The sequence below is a fragment of the Crassostrea angulata genome, chromosome 2 (assembly GCF_025612915.1).
Source record: "Crassostrea angulata isolate pt1a10 chromosome 2, ASM2561291v2, whole genome shotgun sequence".
NCBI classification, from domain to species: domain Eukaryota; kingdom Metazoa; phylum Mollusca; class Bivalvia; order Ostreida; family Ostreidae; genus Magallana; species Magallana angulata.
In genome coordinates, this window is record NC_069112.1 from 7,164,276 (window position 1) to 7,175,355 (window position 11,080).

Sequence of the window (11,080 nt, forward strand, 5' to 3'; positions counted from 1 at the left end):
ATCTAATATTTTTATATTAAGCCCTCTTTGAACATGTAAGTACATGATTTTTGATCCAGCATAGATAATTTTTGGAATGATGGAATTGACTAATAGATACTCTAGTAAAAAATATCCATCATATCCCTTCATGTTGTGAGCAATAGCTGTAAAGTCTTTGTGAGTTTCAGTGAACAACCACAAACCAAAGGCATTTGCAGTTTGATCTCCTCGAAATACTATTTCTCGAAATCCGCATGTATTTTTACATGGTGGGTTAATAAAAGTCTGTTTGTTTTTCTTATTACATTTTTTGCACCTAGTTCCACAGTTATCGCATTTAGAATTTGGCGTGAGTTCTTGACCGAAGCATTCCTCACACACTGTTTGAGCCACTACCAAGTTGGGTTTGTGCTGAGATTTTCCACACCAAGACTGATGACAGTTTACACATTTACAGCATTCCATGCAGGGTTCGGGGCTGTTACTGCATTGAACACATTCATCATTTCTTTTCATTGAGTATCCATCTTTACAATGCAAAAGATCTTCTTGTATACATTCAAAGTCAAAAAAGATATATCTGGGTTTTTTCTCTTTACATTCTCTGGACCTATTGTAGCACAAATGAGGCCCTGTTACAAATCGTTTACATGCTTCACACTGCCATTCTCCGCAAATATGATCCTCTGGTTTTCTTTTGCATCTACCTTAAGTTTTTTTACAAACCACACATTTCCACCATCGATCACACTGAGATGATTTTGACTTCCCACTTTTTATCTTATGAGAATTAAAACAATCCAGAGATCTACAAACCATGTGACAATTTCGACAACTTAATTCGTGTTTTACAAAACAAGATTTTTTTCTTTTACACACAATGCAGCTTGATTGACACTGATGCAGTTTTTGATAGGGTTTCAAACATTCATGGCAAAATTTGGATTGAATAAAGAACCCACAGACATTAACAATAGTATCAAAATGTGCATTTCCATTTTGCTCAGAATGATATAAAAAAATACGATCTTTTTTCGGAATTTCTAACCCTTGCTCATCTTCACTTACATCTTTTGGAACAGTTCGTATGAATTTGTTACCAATAGTGGCACTGACAACTAGAATATCAACATTCAATACGTTCTCAAAAGCATAAATGTCTTGAATGGACAGACGTCTCTCACTGCTTACATTGGCTTTCTGGCATAACAAAATGGCTAATTTTTTTTGACGTTCATTATTTGTTTTGTTGTGCTTCATTAATTCTTTGTAGAACCAAATAGGACATTTCCGCAATTCCATTACTTTTTCTTCTATTGTTCCTTTGTCACTTTGGTGTGCTAATTTCTGCCATTCAGATGTTGGAATTTGATGTAATTTGAAAAACCCCATGCAAATGCTTCGAGCAAGGCATAATTCATCTGTGTTTTGAATTTTGATACATGATCTTTTGATTCTGAGAGAATCATTGCCGTCACCAACTTTGTTAATATTTTTGCCTGCTATACCGCCCTTTGGAACTTTAATAAGCCCCACATTTAAATAAAAACTTTTATCTAGAGAAAGATTTTCATGGCTGTTTAAGACATTTTGTAAGTTCTCCATCACACTTTTCCCAGTAAGATCTTTCAAGGGCCTTAGTGGTACATACACAGGATTGTACAATCCCATGTGATGAATGATGACTCGTCCAAGATCCAAAAAAGGGTCAAGTCCTCGAGCTGTTTCATTGAGAATGTTGTCAAACATATCTTCTAATTCACGAAGCAGATCAGTCAGCCTCATTCCTTGTTCAGGGTTTTCTGCATTAAACCGAATATTGTAGTTTACATCGATAGCATTATTTTTCATTATAGTTCGTTCTCCTACTTTTTGAATGGTATATGGTATTTTTTTCACACCGCCAAAACCAATTTGAGATGAGTTGGTTCTAGTAGAGGTTGATGCTTCATCGGATTCCATGGATTCAGGAGCCATTTCTTGATCTGCGACATGGTCCTCTTCCATAGGTTCACATGTTGAATTGGGAATCAATGGGGACCATGGACCTTCACCGCTGTATTCCATTTGATCCAAATCATGAGTTAATTCGTGAAACATCAGGTCCTGTTCATTGCTCATTACTTTATCACAGTGGTGGCAATGATGTTCTTGATCCTACAAAACACGGTTTAAAATTTTTATAATAAAATGTTTTTTTTGTGAAATTGTTCTTGCCTTTATGCGTAATGTATTAATCTGTATTACAAAGAATATAGGGTGAGTTCACCATGCATCACACAAACTTAAACAGTAGAGACTTAAAAAAATTTCTTATTTTCATGCAAAAATGTAGAAGTTCAGAAAAATAAATTCATTATATTACTGTTTTTGATTTGTTTTAAGTTTACAGTCTGGAATTTAGACCAGTGCCTTTGTAATGAATATTTTGTCAATGAGGGAATCTTTTATCGTGCCAACACCTACAGGAATTTTGGATTTAAAAAATGTTCTATCTTCAAACATATAAAACTTGGTCAACAAAAAAAAGTGGTTGTATCAATTATTTTTTAAAAGTCAATGTGCTACACATTTTGAGGTATATTGCATGGAATGTGTACCTTGTTAACTATAAGAGAAAAAAACATGCACTGAAATCTCTTCAATGCATGGCTAATTTGTGCCCAATTACTTGATAAACCCACCTGCAATTCTTTTTATAATGTGACTCATTTATAAACAAGGGTGAGTGTATTTGCTTTGAAATATGCAATGTAATAATATTCCATTTTTCTTCAGTGTTGCAGGTTATCAATAAAAAAAAGCAAGTAAAAAAATAATAACTGTTTTTGAATGGAATGTTGCCCCCTTTTCACCGTCATGATGAAGCTCGTGTTCACTCTCGTGTCTTTGACCTTCGTTGTCATCGTCAAACAATAATCCACAGTATCCGCATAAGAAGAAGGTGTTCATCTAGTTTAAAAATATTCATGTGTACTCATAAAATGAACATGCAATTTAATCTCAATAGTGTAATGGTCTTTTTTTTATAATTTTACTACTTACTTCTACTTTCTTGATTAATCCGGAAACAATAATTCAATTATAATATTAAAATTGAAAACGTTTAAGGATGTGATATTTCCGTAATTCATAGTAAGATGAAATCGTTGATTTTTACTATTAATATTCTAAAACGGAGTAAAAATGTATGATTATGTAATTAAGATTAGTTACTGGTAACAATTATATATCATTACTGGGTCATCATCATCATTATTCGATAGCATTGTGCGGTTATGTCCATCTTCATGCATTTGACCTTCAAGGTGATTCTTAAATATCAAGCCGCAGTACTTGCATAGGAAATCTGACATCTATATAAAAAAAAAGATGAACATATTCTGATTCTTTTTTTTTTGCTTTTCAAATATTTATTTCTTTTTTCTTAAAGTCATCATTGCCTGTTGTTTTTTCCCCTTTTTTATCACTGCAAAAAGAACGATAACTCTACAACCTGGCTTTTCAAATTATCTTTCCCTTCTCCATAGAACAACAGAAAAAAAGATAGTTTTTTTTACGAAATTTATTAAATGGATGACCATGCATCGTATAACTACAATATAAAATATATACATGATATTATACTACAATAAACAGCAAAAAATGGTATCTTAAGAAATTAATTACATAATATAAAATTACACCAAATATTTTGAAAAATAGTTTTATAAGTTTTGGTAAAAAAAAAGACTAGAATTACGAAATGGCACCTACTGTAGTATAATATCATATTTTTAAAGTAAAAATTAAAAAACAATTTGGCACATCAATGTGCACATGTAAAAATTTGTAAAACAAAATTAAAAAAACATAAAAAAATCAATTTAACATAATGACACCTGATGTTTCGCCTAGTTTTTACAAATTAGTCACATCCTTAATTTTATTTTTTAAAAAAATACATCACCATGTATAAGTATATACATTTTTTAAATTTTAGTAAAACAAAAAGTGGCGTGTAATTACATAACACAACCATACAAATCTACTCATTGTTAAGTTTACAAAATAATTCAAATGTATACTTATTGTTAAACTCAGCCATACATATATACTTATTGTAAAGCTTACAAAAAAAATAATTCAATGTATACTTATTGTTAAGTTAACAAAATAATTCAAATAATGTAGCAAAACTATCAAATCTTTTTAAATACTTCATAGAATAAATGTTAACATTCTGTATTTTGATGTTTCGACAGTTCCTGCAGTAGCTTATCTTTACTTTTAGATAAAAAATTACCCCAAAATTTCCAAAATAAAAAAAATTTGAGTCTGTAAACAAAATTTCCTAAAAAATACCCCTACCATCCCCAGAAAAAAAATAAGTCTATTAAAAATTTTTCCAAAAATCACCCCCTTCCCAAAAAAAACTGAGTTATAAAAAATGATTTAATCTTTTTTCTTTTGTACCATTGATCTCGTTACCCTTCTATTTATATTACCAAATGTTGACATTTCACAGTGTTCTTCATAATATGGTTTAGAAGAAGCTGCTGCAGGAACCGTTGAAACATCAAATAATGATATCTCTGAACTTGATGTACTGGTTGAAAACAATGAGGGTGTATGTAATGGCGTTGACATGTCAATACTTAAAGGTGGTGAAGGTGGAGTATAGATAGGGGATTCCTGGATAAATGGTATTGGTGAAGGTAATCTATGGATGGTAGTGTGGCGTTTTCTTCTAATGACAATAAATATGATGGTGATGATAAGGCAGATGGAAATGGAAATGGATGTGACTGAAAAAAAAATTAAAGTTTGGTTATTATAGTCTTGGTAATTGGTTCCAGATATAATTCATTTTCTGATACTGATACAATAGATGCAATAGATGCATAATCATTACTAAAAGATGAATCAGAAAAATATTCATCCATGTCAATATTGTTTGATTCATAAGAGTTTAAAATACAGGTTTTTTTATAAACACCAGCCATATTTATGGCTTTTTGTCTAGTATCAAACTGCTTTTTTTGAGAATAAATGATAAATCTATAAATACTTATTGGAAGAAACAACACAAGTAAAAATAAAAAGTAAAGGTAATTTAAATTCATATGATAAGTATTTGATTGCAAATTACCTAATATGAGTGTGGTAGAACTAGGCGAAACATCAGGTGGTGTTGAACCAGTAGAGGAGGGGTGGGTAGAATTACCTATTCTACCTGTAAACCTCGCCCCCTCCTCTACTGGTGTCGTGGCCTCCTCCTCCCGGCCTGGGTAGCGGTGGCGGCCCCCGGTGGTCTCCACACCGGCCTCCTCCTGTGGGCTGGAACTCCCTGGGGTGGTGGTGGTGGTGGGCGTACCACTACTGGGTGTGGGGGTCCTCTGGAGGCCGGTGTGGAAGTGGCGGCCCCCGGTGGCCGCCACGCTCGTCGCTGAGGCCTCGCTGGTGGCTGGGGCCTCGCTGGTGGCTGGGGCCTCGCTCCTCTGAGTCTCTGAGGGCTCACTGGTATCCTGAATGGGGAGGGTGGTGGAGACAGGCTCACCGGAGGGGACGGGGTCCTCGGAGGGAGATGAACTACGATCATCCCCTCCGGTGGCGCTGGTCTTACTGGTTGTCGCCTCATCGGCCTCACGATTGCTATTGGACGGTTCTTCAAAACAAAAAAAATATATACATATTAAATATGCATTGCTTTAATATTTTTGCTCTTTTAAGTGAAATTTTTTTTTAATCATAAAAAATCTAAATATTCTGACATAGTGTGTGAAAATCATGGTGTGAATGTTTTTTTATCGAAATTTGGCCCCCACGTGCGTAATCATGTTACCAAAAAAATCGATGATGAAATTCGAATGGTAAATCGAGTTGAGAAAAAATATGTAGGTATTTTTTATGACAAAACACAAGGTATTCTCTTCTTTATCTGTTAACTTTCTTCAATTTATTCCTTTTCCCCACCCTTCAATGATGCAATGCATCAACTAAAAAAAATGTGACCTCGTGTTCCGTAAATTAAATCGCGGGGTATGACAATTTGACAGGTAACCGTCGTCTGCAATCCGATCTTTTAATGGGAAAATAAATGGGTCGTGAGTTAAGTACATTAAACACCTTTCACAATCTAACAAGTATTTTCATTCCATCAAGCCCCCAATATTAAAATATAAAATTCTAAGTGTCGGGATGACAATCCACATGTCATCTACCTACCATTTTGCTTCGAAGAATGCGCGCTCAATAAAGTTCAATAGTTGAAGAGGGATGACGTAAAACCCGACATTTTTCCGAAATAGTCTTCTCACCCCATAATTATTTTTTTTTACTTATAAAATAGCATAGGTTTTTTTATTTTATACTTAATTTTAACATTTCTTTTATTTTAGATTTTTATTTAAATTTTTAAACAGTTACAAATTCATACCCCCCCCCCTTTTTTTTGTAAATATTTTTTTTACATAAAAAATATGATATCTTTGAATAAATATTGTCAAAAACATACCTTGACATGGCATCCTTGTAAAGACTGTGGAGCTCTGCTGATGGACAATTATTTTCTCTGAAGCAAATATTCTGTGGGTAGCGCGGCCAATGTCCACAATCTTGTTGTCTGCCACCCCGCACAGAGAAATACAGGAACATGGATCCCTCTTCACGGCGCAATCAAACCCGCGAGCGGTTTCCCGACAACAACGGTTCACATTATTACATTGTTGGACCGACAGTCCAACAATTCCGAAAAGGAGAAAAACAGCAAATTGCATTTTTACAATTCAACACGTAATAAAAGATACTCGGTGTGAAATGAAGTCAAAGTGCGGTACTGATAAAATTTTTACCTTTACTTATATAGTTTAATTGTGACCCTCATAACATTAGAGGGTCAAAAACGATAATGGAGAATCGGGTGTAGTAATTGATCCTATAATTGAAGAACCCCCAAAGTTTCAAAACTTGAAGAGAGCTGACCTATACATGATGACATAAAATGTGCCCTTTTTTTAGCAACAGTTCATTGTATTAAGTGAAGTGTAGTAAATCTGTGTTAAAATAAATTGAACTAGCACAATTATTTGTCAACCGAAATCACTAATACAAAAATATTGAATAAAAGTAGAAATTAACTTGACCCATTAGGTCAAAAAAGTTTCTAATCGAGCTGATTTTATTGTAAATGCAATTACTTTTATTAGGTCAAACCTTTCCAAAAGAAGTGAAAAAATACAAAGTCAGCAGCTTTGTGCCCTTTTACCAGAGTCAAAGCATATCACATCCATGGGTTGATTCATTCTTACAATTAATTGCAAAAAAAAAGGGGGGGGTGAGGGGTGATTTGCACTTCTCATTCAATAATGTCATCCTATTTAAAAAGTATTTCACTTATTCAGCATTTTCTTAAATATACGCAAAAAAATTTAAACTAATGTTACAAAACCCATTACCAATGTATCAAGTATTGTATTCAATTTTTGAAAACTATGCGTTTCTCTTTCAATTTTTGAAATCGATGTCATCTTAACAAAAAAAAATTCTTTCTCGTCACGTTACACATCATTATAAGTACAATCTTATCAAACTTTGAAAGGGTTACGGTATCAATTTTATCTACACCCGTAGGATAATATACATATCATTAACCTGTTTCAATACACTGTACCAGCTGCAAAGAACTCATTTTCTGCATCCAATCAGAAAAAGTAAAATAGTTTTTGGAGGGAAATTTAACATTTACAATGTATAACAAGACAGCACTAATATCCAATCAGAAAATCTTACGCATTTGAAAAGAATTTGTTTTTTGTATCCAATGAGTAGGAGTAAAATAGTTTTTGGAGGGAAATTCAACATTCACAATATATAACAAAATCAAACCAATATCCAATCAGAAAAAACTTAAACAGTACAAAAAATTGGAGGGAAAATGCATCTCTTTTTTTTATAAAAATCAAATTAAATTTTAAGAAAATCACCTTGCAATCTTAAACCCAATAGGACAAGTTCATTTTTTTCTGACCAGATCTGAACAATTCAATTCACCCTCCAAAAAAAAATGGAAGTAATTATTATGTAAGTAGTTTTTTTTTACATCTATGCAGATTTTATTTTATTTATTTTTGTCTTTATTTATCCTTTTAAATTTTTAATATTCATTTCTTCATTTTTTTTTAGAAATGACTTGACAGCTAATAACAGCATTACCATACAGTTTACAGAAAATACCATGCATTTCACAGTCAGGTATGCGTTTTATTTAAAGCAAATGAAAAAAAGGATAATTTAATATAGAAAAAAATATTTAAAAAAAACTTTATATAAAACAATTTTTTTTCTACCGAATGTTTTTCTTTGTTTAATTTTCACTTATTTTAAGCACAAAATATAAACTTATGTAACATTGACCCTCCTCTTTTTTATATAATTACAGTAACTCCAATCTCCCCTTAAAATCAACCAAAGAAGTAGGTACTTCTTGTGAAGGTCTACAGCTATTCAGAAATAAAGAAACACAACATCAAGAAACAGAAGAAGAAGAAGAAAAAGAAGAAGAAGAAGAAGAAGAAGAGCAAACGGCAGAACAAATGGAAATTGACATTGACGGTGTTATATTGGAGAGGATGATTCATAGACAAGAAGAGTTAAAAGAAGAGAAAGAAGAAATTGAAAGACGCTTAACAGACTTACAATCGAGAGTTGATAACATTGAACAAGAACTTGAGGATATCATGTATTTAATGGATTAACGGGAAATTTTCGCAGTGCTTGTATAGTTTGTAGAGTTACCTCTCTTTTCTCATCATTAAGTAATTTATCATGATTTAAAAACTTACCTTTTCCACTGATGTCTAGATGTGAAATGAAAAATACCTATATCTCAAAAAAGAATTTTGCCTTATATATATATGTCTGTATTTATCATTTCTAAAAATATTCTTTGTAAAAAATACGTATAAGGACATTATTATTTCATCACGTTTATGCAATACCGTTCACTTATTTTTTTTTTTAGACATTATAACAAATGATAGCAATTATGTTCTATATATAAAACCTATTCTTATAAAAATTATGTTTTTTTTAAAAAAAAATGTTATATAAAAAATATTGAACATAATTTTAATTTGTTTTCTTCTTAAAAAGCATATAATTTCCGTTATTTTTTTCAATTTTCTTGCTTCCTACAGTTATTTATCACAAACTTAACTGATTAAGCATATGAAAAAATTAACTGTAGGTTGTCAAGAAAAAATCTTTCATTATACAGTACATTCGGTGGGAAAAAAAACCTTTTCACCTACTGTACTCGAATAATACTTTTCCTCTAATGCACACGTTTCATTGTATTAGAGACATCTTTTCGAAAAATTTGGTGGCCGTTAAAACGACCGTTGAAATATTTGAGCTTCAAAGAAGCTACTGTTCTTTTCTCTTGTCTTCTTCTTCTTCTTTCTCTTCTACTTCTTCTTCTTCTTCTGCTACTTCTTCTTCTTCTTCTTCTTTTTTTTCTTCTTTTTCTTCTTTTTGGTCTTGTAGATTTTGTAAGTACTGTTCGTACTTATAATCAAACATATACACTAGTCTACCATCAATGTCTCTTAACCTCCCAGAAGGATAGGGATCCATTGCTATTTCCCAATCCCAGTCTTCATGCTCAGGGATTGGTAAAGCAGTATCCAGCCCGCTTACCGCAGCCGAAGGAGTTGAATCGTTTGGTGTTAAGGGCATTTTAAAATCAAAGTACTGAAAGTACTGTTAGACGGTGGCGCCGTTTGAAAGTGGCATATTACATGTATGGTAATTATTGTTGTCGAAAATCCACAGCCAGCATCTCATACGTGTACTAATACCTGACGCTTACTCGCACAACTGGTCGTGAGTTACCTACATGGATAATTATGTGGAAATCGTAGTTGTGATCACAATCCACTCTTTTCAAATGTTGTGTCTCTTTATCGTCATGTTTTGGGGAAATCCTATAGATTTATCATAGTAGCCTTTGTAGTATAGAAGTTTGTATCTATATGTTTGTATCTATATGTTTGTATCTATATCAGTTGACATTAAAACTCCGTTTTTGTTGTTTTTTTTTCCTTTTGACCTTTGGGTTGACCCCGCAAAGGGGAACAACTTTTGAAAATTGTGGATTGGACTATTGTGCTTTAAAGATATTGTAGATTTCTCAAAGTAACGAGAACAAATAAAACTTTGGTATCATGAAATACTTATCAGGTTTTTACTAACTATTTGGGCATACATGTAGTACGGTTATTGTCCCTCTCGACAGCATTTTCCCTCAATTTCTTCACGGGGGAAAAGTTGCATCATCACACTTGCTTGTGGACCATGTGCATCACACTTGCTTTGTCCTTATAGTCAGTTAATAAATTTAGGTGTACAGAAAACGGAATGGTTTACAAGAACCTGTTTGAGAAAACTGGTATTGCTTCTGGAATGCACGTCATCATGAAACAGAAGAGTCAATCAATATTTTATCTTCGACTTAAGTGGATTATTTCCATTTGCTCGCAACGAAAGTGAGTACAAATTTGAAAAAAAAAATCATACAATATTCAGTCGCGGCAGTTTCATTAATCCAAGTTTTAAAGAACATTTGTCTTACTGTATTTAGCTATAGATTTATTCAAATCATTTGAACGAATTTGGGAAAGTCACATGTATATCTTATCGCTTCTCAGTACACTTTACACGCATAATTTACTTGCTACATTAAACTTTTTTTAGTAAACTTATAACAAATATTGATTAATTATTCAAAATTAGTTTTTAAAAACACCAAACAAACAAAATCCAAGTTGAACGCATGTTTTTTCTGACCGTACAGCTGTGTATATAAATTTCATTTTATTCTTTGCATGTATTATACAATAGATCTAGGGTTTGCAAATCCCGGCAATATTTTCGGAAAGCTATATAGTTCTGTAGCTCAGCAGAAAACTACAGTTATCTATGAAGCACATTTTTTTACCTTCATGTTTCATTATTTATCGCAAATATAGCATGGATGTATACGCTACGGCCGATGTAGCATTTCGTTGAGTGATGACAGGTGTGTATTTCGATTGCAAACTGACGCATTTATATAGGC

The 11,080-nt window shown here is 32.7% G+C and overlaps 1 protein-coding gene across 1 annotated transcript; it reads right to left on the reverse strand.

The window, feature by feature from the left end:
- Nucleotides 1-3,750: 3,750 nt before the first annotated feature.
- LOC128172071 (threonine-rich protein-like) lies at nucleotides 3,751-7,710 on the reverse strand. Its single transcript, XM_052837837.1, has 3 exons — nucleotides 6,479-7,710; nucleotides 5,114-5,629; nucleotides 3,751-4,769 (listed from the first exon to the last, which is right to left on the reverse strand). The coding sequence occupies exons 1-3, from the start codon at nucleotides 6,738-6,740 to the stop codon at nucleotides 4,417-4,419; spliced, it is 1,131 nt and encodes a 376-aa protein (XP_052693797.1). The 5' UTR covers nucleotides 6,741-7,710; the 3' UTR covers nucleotides 3,751-4,416.
- Nucleotides 7,711-11,080: the final 3,370 nt, after the last annotated feature.